The 18310-nt window shown below is 47.9% G+C and overlaps 1 protein-coding gene across 6 annotated transcripts in view; it reads right to left on the bottom strand.

Annotated features, from left to right (window-relative positions):
- The window catches only part of LOC119963184 (hedgehog interacting protein), a 286709-nt gene that overhangs the window by 133535 nt on the left and 134864 nt on the right, over positions 1 to 18310 (bottom strand). For 5 of the 6 annotated variants that reach the window (XM_038791916.1, XM_038791917.1, XM_038791919.1 and 2 more), the window contains exons 7-9: positions 17562 to 17705; positions 5162 to 5283; positions 4770 to 4893 (exon numbers count right to left, since the gene is read on the bottom strand). In XM_038791916.1, coding sequence (XP_038647844.1) covers positions 4770 to 4893; positions 5162 to 5283; positions 17562 to 17705 — 390 coding nt within the window. The remainder of the gene's footprint in view (positions 1 to 4769; positions 4894 to 5161; positions 5284 to 17561; positions 17706 to 18310) is intronic. The other variant, XM_038791918.1, reaches the window with a different exon arrangement.

Below are 18310 nucleotides of genomic sequence, written 5' to 3'. Positions count from 1 at the left end.
TTATCCAGTTCTTGAAAGTGAATAATGAATAATGCCCATGATTTGCAGAACCCCTACGTCATTCCCTTAGTTCAAACTTAACCTTCTCAAGAGTCAAGAATTCCAACAGGTCCCCCCGCCACACCAAGGCACAGGGTGGAGAGGCTGCTCTCCAACCTATCAGGATCCGCCTTCGGGCGATCAACATCTGCCTGGATGGTCCGACACCCCGAAAATGGCCTCCCGGGGACCCGGGTCCAGTTTTACGTGCACCACTTTAGAAATTACCCTATAAACCTCCTTCCAGTAATCCTCTAGCTTTGGACAGGTCCAAAACATATGAACGTGATTAGCATGGCTGCCCCCCCCCCCCCCCCCCCCCCCTTGCAACGTTCACACACATCTTCTACTCCTTCAAAGAATCAGCTCATCCTCTCCCTTGTGAGGTGTGCTCTGTATACCACCTTCAGCCCCAACCTCGTGCATGAGGTGGAGGCATTCACTCTCCGGGGCACAAACCTCATCTGATCTTCACCTATCACCTTCGGGAGGCACTCCTCCAGCCTACCCGCCAGTACCTTCGCCAATACTTTTGCGTTCACATTCAGAAGTGATATGGCCCTATACGATCCACACTCCATCAGATCCGTATCTTTTTTCTGCAACAGGAAAATTGATGCCTGCCCCAAAGTTTGTGGCAACACCCCCTTCCCTATCGCCTCTTCAAAGATCCCCACCATCAGGGGTGCCAGCTTATCCTTGAATTTTTTATAATATTTCACTGGAAACCCATCCGGCCCTGCCACCTTCCCTGACTGCATCCTCCCAATCGCATCCTTTATCTCCTGCTCCCCTATCGCTCCTTCTAATGTAGCCCTGTACCCCTCCCCTAACCTCGGGTACTCCAACCCATCCAGAAATTGCTGCATCTCACGATCTCCCCCGGGTGGCTCTGACCTGTACAACCTCTCATAAAATTCCTCAAAACCTTGTTAATCAGAACCGGAGCCACCACCAACTTCCCTGCCCTATCCCTCACCTGAACAATTTCCCTTACCGCTGCCTCCTTCCGGAGCTGACCTGCTAACATATGCCTTACCTCCATGGTAGTAAACTGCACCCCTTGCTTGTCTCAGTTGGTGCACCACCTTCCTGGTAGATAGTCAATCAAAGCTCGCCTGTAGTTCCTTTCTCTTTTCCAGTTTCGTTGGGTCCCCATCTTTTGCATAACTCCTATCTACCTCCAACATCTCATCTATTACCCTCTGCCGCTCCAACCTCTCCTCTTTGTCCACCCTGGCCTTAAACAACATCACCTCACCCCTCACCACAACCTTTTGAGCCTCCCAGACAACTGCCTTCGACACGTCACCCGTACAGTTGAAACCTACATATTCCTCAACTACCTTTTCAATTTTGTCACAGAACCCTTGGTTCCCCCAAAAGTCCCACATCTAATTTACACCCCAGCCTCTGCACTACCCCATTCTTCAGTACCATATCTACCCAATGCGGAGCATGATCTGACACTCCAATTGCCGAATATTCCAACCCCTTAACCCCAGCCAGCAAAGCCTTCCCCACCACAAAGAAGTTGATCTGCAAGTATACCTTATGGGCTGCTGAGAAAAACGAGTACTCCCGTTCCCTTGGGTGCAGGAGCCTCCAAGGGTCCACCCTGCCCATTTCCACCGTTAGCCCAGCCAACGCCTTCGGCCCCCCTGGGACCAGCGAGCGCGGCCATGACCTGTCCAACCTTGGCTCCTGCACCAAGTTCCAGTCCCGCCCCCACTATCAGTTCCTGTGTGTCCAAGTCGGGGATGGCCCCAAACATGTTCTTTGCGAATCCCACATCGTCCCAACTGGGACCGTATACACTTAACAGCGCCACTCAATTCCCCTCCAGCACCCCTATCACAATCACATATCTACCCCCCCCCCCACCGATCTGCCACCACATTCTCCATCTGGAAGCGTACTTTTTTTCTGACCATTACCGCTACCCCTCGAGCCCTGTCAAATCCAGAGTGAAAGACCTGACTAACCTCGCCCTTTTTAAGTCTCACCCCGTCCTTCACCCTCAAGTGAGTCTCCTACAGCATTGCTACATCGGCCTTCAAACTTCTAAGATGCACAAGCGCCCTTGACCTCTTGACCGGACCTCCTAACCCCCTTACATTCCATGTTACTATCCTAACTGAGGGTCTCTCACCCCCCCCCCCCCCACCTTTCTTATACACCATCATTATACCACTGGGCCCTGCCCCATGAGCCTGACCCGCCCCTATGCATTATTAACATCGACCCCTTTCCCCCCTCTGAAAACCCCCCCTACATTTCCTCTCGAAAAAACATCTCCCAGCATCAATCTCTTCCACCCCCCTCGCTTGCCTCATAGACCCATCGAAACTTGCCAACCAGGCTCCAATGTCCGCAGCCCTCCTCTCACCTCACCTCCGTTCACTAGCCGACTTTAGTTAGCTAGCGCGGGTGGCTCCCCCCACCAAGGTATACCGTCCCCTCCCACCCAGTCCCAGAGAAAGAAAAAACAAAAACAACATCAACCCATACAATTCACCAAAATAAGATATAACCGTTGCAACACAGAATGTCAATCAACCCAACCAATAACTTGAACTCTGTAAAAATGAGAAGAGAAGTGAATTACAATACACGCCAGTAAAAAGAAAGTTATCACATTTATACATTTTCCAGCTCCCCAATCACAGTCCACAGTTTCTCTTCCAACTCCGCTCCTCACGTCTGTCCCAAGCCTTCTGCCCTCACGAATGGCTCAGCCGCCTCCGCTGTCTCGAAATAAAAGTCTTTGGCATCATACGTCACCCTCAGCTTCGCTGGGTACACCATACCAAATCACACTGCCTTTTTGTACAGTGCCGCCTTCACTCGCCCGAACGCCGCTCACCTTTTTGCCAACTCCACCGTAAGTCCTGGTAGATCCGAACTCCAGTTCCATCCCATTGCACCTCGTGCTTCTGCTTCGCCCAGCTTAACACCTTCTCCTTCATGCAGTACTTATAGAAGCAGATAATTACTGCTCTTGGCGGCTCATTCACTTTGGGCTTTGGCCTTAATGACCGATGAGCTCGGTCCACCTCGTACCAGGAGGGGTTCTCACCTGCCCCCATCAACTCCGACAACTTCTTAGCAAAGTACTCTTTGGCCTTGGACCCTCTGTCCCTTCAGGCAAGCCCCCAATTCTCAGATTGTGTCGCCTCAAGCAGTTCTCCAAGTCCTCGAGCTTTGCTCGGAGTCTTCTGTTGGCCTCCACCACCCTCTGCAGCTCGTCCCCCATCGAGGTAAACTGGTCACTGTGCTGCGACACGGCATACTCCAGTTCCTTCATCTACTCGCCCTGCTCTCTCACCTCGGCCGATGTCTTTGCCTCACTACCCTCACCGGGGCGATTGCCTCCTCCACCAATGACTTCAATGCGACTGCCATCTCCTTCCTCAAAGCCTCCATGTGCCTCGCAAACTGCTTTTCCAGCTCCACCGCCATTACCTCGGACATCTTCTCCACCATAGGCATTCCGGCATCCGCCATCTTGTCAGCGCTTTTGCTGGTCCTCTCATTCAATAGCGAGCCCGCATTTCCTCCCTTCTTCGACGCTGCTTTTCGCATCCTTTAACGACTGATTATTTTTCCTTTTTTTTCATCCTTCTTTCCTTCTTCAATCTTTTTTTATAGAAAAACAAAAATTCTTCTTTCTAAAAAAGAAAAAAACTTTCACCAAGTTTCTTTAAAACTTCTTTCTCTTTTTTTTGTATTCCTCCAGAATGTCCCTGGGACCGGACTTCAGTCTTCTTACAACATTCTAGACGGGAGCCACCCGATGTGGGACATCTCACCTACATCGCGCCCTGGCTTCGGGTCTGCCGCCTCGATCTCCGTTTGGCTCCGTCCCCACTGCTCCGACCTCCGCGTGTGCTGGGCTCGATGCCTCAGCACCAGCCACCCGCGCGAGGTTCCTCGCCAGTTTTCAAACCGGCCCTGCTTGATGCCCGGGACAGCCCCAAAGGCCAACAATAATCAGGCGGGGGGTGGGGGGGAAGAATGAAGAATCAGGGAGATCCCTGAAAGCGCTGCAAATAGTGTCCACCGGCGGGAGCTCCTCTCGATGTGGCCAACCCGCTCGCAAAAGCCACCGGAAGTCAACTCAGTATTTTTTCAAGTGGTGTTCAACATGGATGAGTACTGATTCATCAGCTGTGCAAGGGCAGTGGGTGGTAATCAGGAGGAGGTTTCCTTGCCCATGCCATGATCTGATGCCATGAGACTTCATGGCCTCCAAGAGGCAATGTTGAGGATATCCTCCTGAATGTGTACCACTGTGCTGCTGCCTTGGGTGGGGCTGTCCTGACAGTGGGATTGGACATAGCCAAGGATGTAGGTGTCTGGGTATACCACCTGTTCTGGACTCCTGCAGAAGACAAAATAGTTTCATTCTATCTACCCTATCAATTCCTTTAAACCGCTTAAATAGCTCAGTTAGATCACCCCTAATTATCTATACTCAAGGTAATACAAGTCTTTTCCATACAGCCTGCCTTCATATTTTATTCCTTTTAGCCTTGCTAATTCTGGTGAATTTGTGCTTATCTCCTGTTCAATTTTTCCTTCATAAAATAGAACTTTGTGCCATGCAACCTAGAGAATCCTCAGAAAACATATCTAAAGTGATTTTTTAACTACGCAGCATTTAATACAGTAGTAAACAAGCACCAAATTATTGAGTTTCTACCTTTACTGAAATTTTGCAAACATACCCATTTCGGTCTCCGAAGATATAGCTTCCAAATAGTCTCCTAGATTGGCATCCTCTGTATATAAAGCCACCCACTAAAGGGGTGTGACTAGAAGATTTGAATTCAACTGCTGGAGGTTCTGTTTCTTCAAAAGAAAAACAACCTGATCATTGATGTTTTTTTACACTAAATGTCAGCTAAATGTAACAGATTAGGAATATATTTGCTTTACTTGCATTCTATGTGTAATGTTGGGTAAGAACAATACAGCTATAAGTTATTAGTTATTCTAATCACAACTCTTTAGTACCGTTAAACGATTTTTCTAAAGATGCTATGTTTATAAGTGCAGCTGTTCAAAAGGAAATATTGAATGTATCTGTCAACAAGCATGCTTTGAGATTCATAATTACCATAATCTTTTCCCCTTGTTATCTTGATTATTCTTCCTGATGATTTATTCCAGGTATTTGACTCTGAGCAAAGTATGGTCAGATTACCATTAGCATCTATGAGATGCTGATCCACTGTACACCTACACAAAATCAATAGATTATTCAAGGGGGTGACTGCAAAAAAAATCATTAAATGCACCCTACAGATTGTTTAAGTTGTAGCATTGCAAGTTATTGAAATTAAGTCAGATACTGGCATAATTTCATAATTCAATATTTCAAGGCTAGTCATCAGCATTTCCTCCTTTTCAGATATGTTGACATTTCTCTTAAATGTTTTCAGACATGCTATGAAAATATGTGGGCAGATATTGGAGTTGGAATTCCCCAAGCCTGCTCTTCTGCCAATATGCAGAGGTGTGGGACTTCTGTTGTCAGTCTTATCCGCGCTGTTCCAAATTGAGGCAGTGGGGGCGGTCTGTTAGGTCATTTGCACAAAGACCACAGCACCAGAAACTTCAGAGTGGCCATTTGTTTGCTTTGTTAAGGGTTGGGCCTGTTCTTTGCCAAGGATCTCAGGACTTCATAAGAGAAAGTTCCATTTTACAACTGATGTTAGAAAACATGCATTGTAATTCTTCAGAATGATATCCTGACAAGGCAGAACACACTTTGCTGAAGTAGAGACCAGCAAGAATTTTGCAGAATTATGTCATTTAGGTTGCCCATCTCTTTTTCAGACATTACATCAAAATTTGTTCATGATCTTTTCAGCTCAAAAGAATGGTGAAAATAAAAGCTCTCTCAATGCAGACAGCTCAATATACACATAGGAAAAGCAGCTGCCTCTTTTGGCTGACTCACAAAGCATAAAATATCATCAGACTCTTAGGACCAATTCACTGTGAATTACAAGCCAATTTAATACAAAAAACAGGCATCTTCCTTTTTCTATCCTTTCTAAGGAAGCTGAAGAGGAATGGAGAGCTTATTTTTAAATGAAAAGCACATGGTTAAATTTCAACACAAAGGACACAACCTTTAAGTTCTAAAAGTATCAATGAATGTTGAAGCTTTTTCCTAAACCGACACTAACGTCCTCTCACATTGGAAGCTCAATTTTCTTTTCTCCTCTTTAAAGGCATTGCTTATTGTTGGAAGAGAGCTGCAGGAACCCTCCATAATTCACCCAAGGAACCATTCTTCACTTGTAAATGTTGATCTTTTCATTGCCTTTGTGCTGCCAGACTGATAGTCTGGCACCCAGGGCATCCAGGTCTGGATAAACTGCAATTTCCTCCAGTTGAACACTGAAAATACTGAAGGCATCAGCTTTGGTGCCCACGACTAATACAGCACCCTTGTTACCAGCCAGTGCTTCAGGTCGAGTCAGACTGTTTGCAACCTCAGTGCTGATTTGCATGGAACTGAACTTCTAACCCCATATTCTTTCTGTTGATACTACCCCTTGGGCTAGGGAGTGGTCAGTTCCAGCCCCACTTGACCTAGAGACAACACAATTGAAATTAGATGTTATTTTTAAATACCTGAGGACCTTGGCTGACCCCAACAAACTGCAGTCACTAGGTTGTAACTTTAATACAAGTAACCTTTTATTATGTACAGTATTATAATTAAACTGACAAAAATGTAACTGACGATCGAATAGCCCTTTCCATACCCCCTGCTTCCTAACTACCCCCATTCTCTAAATACAACACAGAAGGGAAAAGGTGATTGAGAGGTAAAGAAAAAATGAATAAAAATAAAAGGATAAATGATCTTTGATGCACTACGACGACTTATAGTTAGTGTCTTCGAATTTCAGCTTTCCATAGGATTGTGGAAGTCCTACAGTGCAGAGGGAGGCCATTCGGCCCATTGAGTCTACAGCAACCGTCTGAAAGAGCACCCTGCCTATAACCCACCCCTCCAGCCTATACCCATAACCCCACCTAACCTACACATCGTTGGACACTAAGGGGTAATTTAGCTTGGCCAATCCACCTAACCTACGCTTCTTTGGACTGTGGGAGGAAATTGGAGCTCTGTTGGAAACACAGACACGGAGACAAAGTACAAACTCCACACAGACAGTCACCCAAGCCTGGAATTGAACCTGGTTCTCTGGTGTGAGAAACCAATTATCACTACTTAAGCTCCATTTCTATAAAATTAATGAGAGTCACTCCATATCCAACTGCCACCACTCCATATTCAGCGGCCTCCCCAGCAAGTGCACACGCTGGTGCCAATTGGTACTCCGGAGGGCCCCGGCTCACTTGTCCGGGGCACATGCACAGCCATGCAACCTGTCCCATGTGCTGACTGTGAGACGTGACCCCATCAGAGAGGTGGAACTCGGGGGAGATGGTGGCCAACATCCCCAGTCCATGGGACGGGTCCAGCTTGGCACCAGGCAACCCCTCCTCCCTATCGGTGCCCTTAGAGCCCCGGGGTCCACCTTGGGATGAAGGGCAGCTGGTTCAAGCCCCGGCTGCCAGCTCTGGCGGTTCCCCGTGGTCTGCATCATTATGTCGATGCACTCGGCGATGCTCCTCAGTCACTTAGCCATGCTCTGCAGCACCTCAGCCATGTCCACCTGTGACTGGGACCTGCTCCGTAGCGACTTGGTCATGCCCATCTGAGAGCGGGACATGTCCCGCAGGACCTCATCAAGGTCGGCCTGGTACTGGGTCACATCCCCCTGCGAGTCTGACATCCGGCCGGGACCCTCAGATATGGCACAGTGGTTGGCACTGCAGCCTCACAGCGCCAGGGACCTGGGTTTGATTCCGACCTCAGGTTACTGTCTGTGTGCTACGTAGGTCTCATCTAGGTGCTCCAGCTTCCTCCCCTAGTCCAAAGACGTGCAGGTTAGGTGGATTGCCCCTAAGTGTCCAAAGGTTAGGTAGGGTTACCAGGATAGGGCTGGAGATTGGGCCGAGGTAGGGTGCACGCTTGGACGACCGCTACAGACTCAATGAGCCGAATAGCCTACTTCTGCACTGTAAGGATTCTATGATTCTATGAATGGTTTGCTCCAGTTACAGGGTGGGGCGAGAGCTATGTCCTCCAGAGAAAAAAATGCAGTGATTGTAACTCGAGGCATCTGCAGCCTTCAGATTGGAAACATCTAATAAAGTGGGAGGGTATGTAAAGCTCTCTCTCCGGGATGGGTTCACCTCGGTAGGTGACCGTTCAAACAGCATCTAGGTGGGGTGGGTAGAGGTCCCCATGGGCATTGCACTTCACAACTGATGAGCTCAGCAGGGAGGTTAGGAATGTCCATCATAACAACCACATGATCCACAATTACTGAGGAAGTTGGAGAACAACAGGAGGAAGCGCTACCTTCACATTTGGGAGGTGGGAGGTGTTTATCAGGCTCACTGACAGTGAGAAAGGGAGCATCAAATTCTGTCTGGAAGTAAAAGTGAAGAACCACCATCTTGCCAGACCAGAGTAATGGCGTTGGAAAAAAACAAAAGTAACAGCAAATCTGAACGGAAGGGGTCAGAGGCAGTGTGGGAGGACTGCGCTGCAGGGCTCAGGGTCCCATTCTCGGGCTACCCCCTAAGTTGTTGTTGCCACAGAGTGAACAGGAGTGAACTTAGTTAGAAAGCAGGAAGACCTTCTTGGGAATAAAGCAATGAAAGCCAATGTCTTCATTCACACCTCAAAGGGATACTCAGGACTCAGTGGCTTCATATCAGTCGCTGCATCTCAAGAGTAACATGAAGGAATGTAGTCTTTGTGAATGCCTCTGGTGAAGAGCGTACTAAAAATAAACTGAAATCGGAACAAAGCAGTATAAATGTGATTTTTTGAGGTATGGTTTTGTTAATTGTGCCAATGCAAATCAGGGTGCAAAGCCAATGTGTGTTATATACAGGGAAGTACTGGTAAATGAGAGTTAGATACTAACTATGTCTTACTAACTATGTCTTAGGGATGCATGGTAGCACAAGTGGATTACACTGTGGCTTCACAGCGCCAGGATCCCAGGTTCGATTCCTCGCTGGGTCACTGTCTGTGCAGAGTTTGCATGTTCTCCCTGTGTCTGCGTGGGTTTCCTCCCACAGTCCACAGACGTGCGGGTTAGGTGGATTGGCCATGATAAATTGCCCTTCGTGACCAAAAAAGGTTCGGAGGGGTTATTGGGTTCCGGGTATAGGGTGGAAGTGAGGGCTTAAATGGGTCGGTGTAGACTCGATGGGCCGAATGGCCTCCTTCTGCACTGTATGTTCTATGTCTATGTCTATGTCTTACCATGCAGACATCTTTTCAATTCTAAACTAATTGAACCTCAAATTGCAAGGGAAAGATGATGATTGCTTTCGGCACGGTGAAGAAATAGATGCTTTCCAAAAGTCATTGAATGTTTGGCAAGTGTGAGTATAAAGCCAAAACTACTACATGTTCCCCACACTACAACGACACATCGAAGAAAACAGTCAACAGACTGGCAAGCCTTATTCAGTTGCATCTGCCTGCGAGGATCAACAGTTTTTATCACTACTTTCCAGAGGAGAAATTTCCAATTTTGAAGAGAAGAGGTGAGTGAAAAATTTGAGTTTTGGATCCCAGAGTTAATTGTTAACTAACAGCTGATCGCAAATGAAGATCGCAACTTCTGCACCTCAAGTGTGATAGCACATTAAACACACCCCAAGTCTATGAGGCTGTTCAATGCTGCCTTTGTCAGAGCCCAATGGAAGAAGCAAAAAAAGGAGAAGCGACCCCGAGCACGGCACCAATAGGAGGCTCTGCCTGAGGGACGTGGTCAAAGGTTGCCATGGCACGAGCAGGAAGGTCAGGGGGAAACATCCAGAAAACAGAGGTGACTCTCTAGACATAGGGTTTATTGTAGAAGAGTTTCATATTTACAAATGAGTGCGAGGCAATGCCTGGCATGTCTGTGCTTATCCTGAGATCTGGAACTGGATTTGCCAGTCCCCCAGCCCTATGTCAGGGGCAGCACGGTAGCATTGTGGATAGCACAATTGCTTCACAGCTCCAGGGTCCCAGGTTCGATTCCGGCTTGGGTCACTGTCTGTGCGGAGTCTGCACTTTCTCCCCGTGTCTGCGTGGGTTTCCTCCGGGTGCTCTGGTTTCCTCCCATAGTCCAAAGATGTGCAAGTTAGGTGGATTGGCTATGTTAAATTGCCCTTAGTGTCCAAATTTGCCCTTAGTGTTGGGTGGGGTTACTGGGTTATGGGGATAGGGTGGAGGTGTTGACCTTGGGTAGGGCGCTCTTTCCAAGAGCAGGTGCCGACTCGATGGGCCAAATGGCCGCCTTCTGCACTGTAAATTCTATAATAATGTCTCTAGGTGGTGCACCGTTCCCTGCATTGGGATTCTCTACTCCCGACGCTTGTCAATGGGATTGCCTATTGAGGCCTCCCCATGGCACCGAGAAACCCGCGGCGGGGATGCGCTGCTCGCGGGAACAGTGAATCGCAACAGCCGGAGATTCTGGCCTGGTACATCAAATATGCCATGTTCCTCGTGAAGACCTGACTCCATGTAGGGTTGGGGACTATCCCTTCAGTGGCTTTGAAGGCAAGCACAGTGCTCAATTTCTTTGCCTCTGGGTCTTTCCTGGGATCAACAGGGGACCTGTGCATCCTCTCACAGTCCATAACATATCGATGCACAAAGGAGATCACAGGCGCCCTTTACAGGAAGGCACATCAGTGTGTCAGGTTTGATCTGGACAGAGATGGCCAGACTGTGAGATTCACTGGCTTCGCCACCATTTCAGGCTTCCTAAGACTATACCTATGTGGCTATTAGGACTCCATGGCAGCAACACCTAATGTTTATAGACAGCAAGGGCTATAATTCCATCAATTGATGCATAATCATAGGACATGCATACTGCACGTTTGCATATGGTACCCTGGGAGTTGCCAATACTCCTATATTTTGATTCACTCCTGGTTCCTGAGAACTTTGAGGGGTCAGTACATTTTCAAGCATGGCTGCTTGGGGTGAGGGGTACCTACCGAAACGATGGTTAATGACACTGGTGCATCGCTCTCAGAGTCATTCCGAGGAGAGGTACAATGTTGCTCACTGCTCCACCCACAGCCTTATAGAGCAGATCATCGGGCTTCTAAAGATTAGCTGTTTTGATCACTCAAGTAGCTCACTACAATACACTTCTAATAGGATTTACCGCATCATTGCAGTGCGTTGTGTCCTTCACAATCGAAGAGGTGATCCCTTGACAGAGGGCGGACTAGAGGAGAATGAGAACTCATTGGAGAATAAAGATCCAGAGCCCTCGCGAGTCCAGGAGATTGCTGAGCCTCTGGAGGAGCACGATAATGCCATGGAGGAAGTGGGAGATGTGCCCGTGACACTTTAATTGCTGACAGGTTCCACGAAGAGTAAAGTTAAGTGACAGCATATGGCCACATCTCTCCAAACCCTCAATTCCATTTCCTTTCACCTCAGGGGATGCCCAACTACTTGCAGCAAGAATGAATCCTGCATTCACATTTGCAAATTCTGGCCTAACTCGCCAGGCCATGATCTCTGCTTCGATCGTGGTGCCCTGTGAATACACTCACTGTGAGAACTGAAAATCAAATGAGATAAAGAGCGATTTGAGACAAGACTTGAAATTCTTGCTGCCAGATAATGTTGCACACCTTGTGGCCACTGAGATGGGGACATGGTTCGGGATCTCCTCCTCCATGCATCTCTTGTCTTCTGCCGTTGCCACTGAGGAGACGCAAATACCGCCAGAATAACAATGCTGATGAGCTGCCCTGACTCACTAATGCTCTTTGTGGAAGAAGGGTTAGAAACACTTGCATCGCACACTTTAAATAAAGATTGAAACACATCTCCCTGATATTGCACAAGCGTGTTAAGACTAGTTCAATTGAGGTTGACATCACATTAATGTTAATCTAACAATGGGAGTGTCACTGAATGGGAGGATGGCTAAACATTGACAAAAGAGGATTCCAACGTACAAATTAACAACACGTTCAGTTGACCAAAGCATTCACAGAACCATCAAATGTATTTACAAAAGTGTAATATGTTTACAGTGATAGCAGATCCGTGACCTAATAGTGACATCAAAATTTCTTAACTGTCCTAATCCTATTACTCGGCCTGGGTGCAGCCCTGACATCTGCAGCCTGCTGACTTCTAGGTCCTGATGTCGGCAATGTCTGCGATGCGTTGGCGGCCATCCTCTGGTGACCCAAAGCCTGGAGGGCCCAGCCTGATGAGTGTCTCCTATTCAGGGGCAGAAGCACCCTCGGTGGCCTCAGCAGCTGGAGTAGATGGGGGTCACAGGTTAAGGAAAATGTGAGGTTCATCCTACTGAGAAGAGGCCCCTGGGATGGCCAGCTGATGCTCATCCTCCCTATGGGTGCCAGAGGGCCCAACCTGACTCCTGCAAGATATAGTGCACCCGGAGGGAGGTCAAAATGCCTCGTTCCCATGACATCTAGATCCTGGTGGTGCCCACCAGGGTGTGTGGCCATGGAGTGCAGGGCCGAGCACAGATTCGGCCAAACCTGCTGGATCAAGTTCTCCATGGTGTTCGCCAACCTTCTCATGGTGACCTCGAGACGCTCACCTGTCGGAGTCAAGACACCAGACAGAATGCGGACGGATTCCTCCATCATTATTCTAGTCTACTGAGTGACTGTTGAATCTCTGCTTGATGTTCTGCCGCCTGTTGTTGCATCTCCAGCATTGAGCTGGCAGCCGCTTTCAGAGGCTCATCACCTGATTCAGACTGAGTAGGTGGCTAGTCTCCAGCAGCCCTTCGAGAGCGGGTGGCCTGGACTGTCCCTGCCTCCAACTGCTGTGGGGATGTGTCAGTGCATGTCCTCCACAAAGTGAGCCCGAGCCTAATTTACAGCTGTGTCCTGCTGAGGTGTGTGTCTCTGTGCTGGTGGAGGGTCTGAGTGTGCGCTGTGGTAGTTCTTGCAGAGCTTCCTCTTCGGACGTGGTCTGGGGTCTCGGACTGCTGCTCCGCTGCCTTGTGGGCCTCAGAGTGCTGGTTCCTAGAAAATAGAAAACGGAGGGCACGATTCAGCAGTCTGAAGTTAAAGTCCGCTGTCGAATCTGTTCAGCAAGGTGTATCACGGCGGTGGCTGCTATGTCGGGAAACATCCCGCAATCCAATTGCACTTCCCCCAAGGCCAGAAAAACGGCAGTTTCCCTCTACCGAGGCTGCACTTAGAGGGAGTACCCGCTGGCGAGCTGAAGCTCCTCAGAAGGAAAGGCATTGGGGTGCCATTTTGTCCTCAATCCGATCTGCTCCGCTTTATTGACCCCTTCCTCACCACCCGCCCCCAACTTGGGGGAGGCCCCCGGGAATCTCCCCTCATCCCCAGGGTACCAGGTGCCAAAGGGAGTGCTAAAATACCACCCTGCCCTGTCCCCAACCATTCAGGCGCTCTGATTGTCTGCGAGACCCCCCCGAGGTGCTGTTACACCTGGTGCACTTTTGTGTGGGCCAGTATTAAACGGCGCCCTGGCGAGGTCTCCCAGTGAGTCTCGGGTGCTGGGTGAATCCAGTGTCCGAATATTTAAATGAGCTGCCAGGTTCATTTAAATATTCAGATCTGGATCTCACCTAGTGAGGGCAAGATCCAGAGCACTCCGGGCGGAATAAGTCGGATGACTTGTGATCAGTCCAGTGCTCAGCGAGGAGCCTGATTTGGGGCTCACATGCGATTCACCATTTGTGCCCGGATCTGCTGAATCACACCCTCTAACTGCACGGTGGGTGTACCTACACCTCAGGGATTGCAGCGGTTTAAGAAGGCAACTCACCACCACCTTCTGAAGAGAAACTAGGGATGGGCAATAAATGCTGGCCTAACCAGCGACACCCACATCCCGTAAATGAATAAAAAAAGCTTCAGTTGATTAGTATGAGCAATGTAAGGCTTGCATGTGACTCACTGTGACTGTCAGGACTGGATGAAGTGATGGAGCTGTGATCCGTACTAAGTTGCTGGGAGAGTTCAATCTCCCCGCCCCACAAGAATGATCCATGTTGTGTGTTAGCTTGGCCTGTATGAAGACGAAAGAAAAGCAGGTGATGAGAAGGGGTGGAGCAGAGTTTGGGTGAAATGGAAACCCCCTGCTTGTGATGAAGGGCCAAAAGGTGAAGTGTGAGCAACATGATAGATGGAATGGTGATGATGTGAAAGTGCCTGTGAGAGAATGAATGTTGATATATGTCCCCCACTAATGGTTGTGTGAGGCCCCTGAAAGAGTAGCCATTTGAAGACATGATGCCATGATGAGAGTTTGATATTGGAAGGATGACTCACCCTGGTGGAGTGGATGAGATCAGTCATCCTCTTCTTGCACTGGATGACGTTATGAGCATGGTTGGCAGCTGTGCTGACTTGCTCTGCCAGGCCAGAGAGGTGAGGTTGGCATGCTTCCTGGAGTCATCCCTGGGATACAGGACATAACTGTGTGCCCGCACTCCTGTGATCAAGACCTCAAGGGCCTGGTGGTAGAAGCAGGGTGCTGCCTACCTCTTAGGCTGCTAGCCTTGTTCGTCTGGTTGCCAGACATCTCCTGAAGATAGGTGGGCTGAAGGGGCTGAGATGTAGTACTGGCGTTTAAATATGGCGCCCGGACCTTTGAACCCTCCAGCTGACGGCAGGTAGACAAATCAGCTCCTGACATACGAACTGCTTCGGCCCGATACTCGCCTGTGCATAATTAATGAGCTTCCTAGTGCTGAATTGGGCGCGAGTTCCCACGCTGCCGGCCAGTGGGGTGGCTGCCTGTCACCGCATTTATGGAAAAACTCATTAGGGAAAATTCCACGCGATGTATTGTTATTAAATACACAGACTGCATTTGATGTGGTTTTTAGATCGTAACTGTAATTTGGCTTTCATTTGTAATTTATACTGTTTACTGGTGTACCAGATAACACATATCTTTGAAAATAAGTTATTTCTGTAATTTTAATTGTAATTCTATGAAAAAGCTTTGTATTCCTTATTTTACATTCCTTTTAAAATATCCATTCTAACTTCTGCAGGAAATGGCAATATAATTTATACGCATAATTTATTCCACAGCGAATTAAATACTTAAAAAATCAAATCCTGTGATTTACAGTCAAAAGATAAGTTCATGAGGTGGCAGGTGAACCCTTCAGTTCAATATCAGTTAAAATGATATTTTAAGGAGCTGTGACACTTTTCTCGTAGTCCCATGGTCACATCTAAATGCGTTGAGCGCCTACTTCAACTCTACATTAGCCTTAAAATTAATGTAATTTTAAATAATATTCAACAAATAAAAATTAACAAAATTTTAAATTAAAAGTAAAGAAAAACTTAAAATTATAAGATATGACATTTTTTAGACATTAGAACACGACAGCGCAGTACAGGCCCTTCAGCCCTCGATGTTGCGCCGATCTGTGAAACCAATCTAAAGCCCATCTACACTATTCCATTATCATCCATATGTTTATCCAATGACCATTTAAATGCCCTTAATGTTGGCGAGTCCACTATTGTTGTAGGCAGGGCATTCGACGACCCTACTACTCTCTGAGTAAAGAACCTGGGCGAAATTCCCCGACCCCATGCAGGGTCGGAGAATCGTCCGGGGCCGCCGAAAATCCCACCCCCGCCGTGGCAGAAATTCTCCACCACCCGGGAATTGGCGGGGGCGGGAATCACCCCACGCCAATCGGCGAGCCCCCTGCGCTGATTCTCCGGCCCGCGATGGGCCAAAGTCCCGGCGCTGGGAGGCCTCTCCCAGCGCCGAGGTTTGAACCACCTCTGGTGGCGGTGGGTTCGGTGGCGCGAGCGGGCCCCCGGGGTCCTGGGGGAGGCGCGGGGATATCGGACCCCGGGGGGTGCCCCCATGGTCGCCAGGTCCGGATTGGGGCCCACCGATCGGCGGGCGGGCCAGTGCCGTGTGGGCACTCTTTTTCTTCCGCCGCTGCCACTGCCTCCACCATGGCGGAGGCAGAAGAGAATCCCCCAGCGCACATGCGCCGGTGGTGACGTCAGCGGCACCACCGGCGCATGCGCGAACCGGCGAAGGCCTTTCGGCCAGCCCTGGTGCCGGGCGGTGTGCGTCAAAGGCCGCTGGTGCTGGTTTTGGCGCCAGTCGGCGTGGTGCCAATCGCTCCGGCGCGGGCCTAGTGTCTTCAAAGATTCTCTGGAACGATCTCCCTGAACAGCCCGAGCGGCCCGAAGGACACAAACGTCACCAAGACAGAGAATGTAACATGTTGTGAGAATAAATCCAGGAGAATTCCGCACCTTTGGGGAGGCCCGACGCCTGAGTGGTTGGCGCCACTCCCCTACGCCGGGACCCCACGCCCCCTATCTCTGACATCTATCCTATATCTATTTCCCCTCAATTTAAAGCTATGTCTTTTCGTACTAGCCATCACCATCCGAGGAAAAAGGCTCTCACTGTCCACCCTATCTAATCCTCTGATCATCTTGTACGCCTCTATTAAGTCACCTCTTAACCTTCTTCTCTCTAACGAAAACAGCCTCAAGTCCCTCAACCTTTCCTCATAAGATCTTCCCTCCATACCAGGCAATATCCTGGTAAATCTCCTCTGCACACTTTCCAATGCTTCCACATCCTTCCTATAATGTGGCGACCAGAACTGCACACAATACTCCAAATGCGGCCGCACCAGAGTTTGTACAGCTACAACATGACCTCATGGCTCCGAAACTTAAGCCCTCTACCAATAAAAGCTAACACACCGTACGTCTTCTTAACAACCCTATCAACCTGGGTGGCAACTTTCAGGGATCTATGTACATGGACACCGAGATCTCTCTGCTGATCCACACTACCAATAATCTTACCATTAGCCCAGTACTCTGTATTCCTGTTACTCCTTCCAAAATGAATCACCTCACACTTTTCTGCATTAAACTCCATTTGCCACTTCTCAGCCCAGCTCTGCAGCTTATCTATGTCCCTCTGTAATCTGCAACATCCTTCCGCACTGTCCACAACTCCACCAACTTTAGTGTCATCTGCAAATTTACTCACCCATCCTTCTACGCCCTCCTCCAGGTCATTTATAAAAATAGCAAACAGCAGTGGCCCAAAAAATATGCTCAGGATGTCTCCTAGTTCAATCTCTAATATTTATTATTTTACAATTCTGATGTCCACTTACCTGAGCAGGAGTCTTCCTCTATATGATTAATTTAATCAATACATTTGCAAAGATATGATAGCACTATATTTTTTTAGTTGATTTGAATCTTATTTAGTCCATCCTAATTTTCTATGTGTGTTGATGAATTTGTGCTCGTCATCCGACTTTGTAACCAATAAAGCAAAAAAATGATGCCTCTATTTTAATAACTGTGATTTTGAGTTTATTTACAGAATAATTAAGCATACTTACCTCCCTGGATTATGAAGTCCATGTGCAAATATTTCTGGTGGTTGATTGGTGCTATTAAAATATGGATTCCTTCTGGGTATAGCATAGGGCGCATTGCAGGAATCAATATCTACATCAATCCGAAGCACGGAGCCTGTAAAATCACTGGAAAGGTTTTACAACAAGTATTAGAAAAAAAATTACATGCATAGACTTAATAATAATATTCTTTTATTGTCACAAGTCGGCTTACATTGCAATGAAGTTATTGTGAAACGCCCCTTTAGTTAATAAACAAGGATGAACTGCACAGAAATTGCAAATTCAAATAAATTGTCACCTCGGGTAGTTTGCCAAGCAGCAGAATTTAGGCCAAATGTGGACATCTCTCATTTGGAAATACTTTGTCCTTTCACAATAATTTTATGAAAATGCATTAGGATAAATAGTTATTTTGCACCTCACATTTGTGGGTTTATGATTTTAATCAGCGTACAATGAGGTGGTGTCTGATCAAGGTGAGGTGCTTCTCCACAGGGTGAGAAAATTGGAAGACAAGTTGATTTAGCTCACTACCACCAACTGAGAAAAGTAATTGTAGTAAAAGAATATGGCATGACTATTTTTACTCTCTGATGATGTAATGGTGATCTGATGCAGATTTTGTAGGAAATTACCTGGTACTTCTGAGGGAAAGGTGAAGAGGGTGTGTGTCTAGTGAGAAATACTGACATAATTAATAATTGTTATTATTGTTAAATGTATGAGTC

This window comes from Scyliorhinus canicula, chromosome 3 (genome assembly GCF_902713615.1).
Source record: "Scyliorhinus canicula chromosome 3, sScyCan1.1, whole genome shotgun sequence".
NCBI lineage: Eukaryota > Metazoa > Chordata > Chondrichthyes > Carcharhiniformes > Scyliorhinidae > Scyliorhinus > Scyliorhinus canicula.
This window is presented reverse-complemented; position numbering and strand designations above follow the sequence as displayed.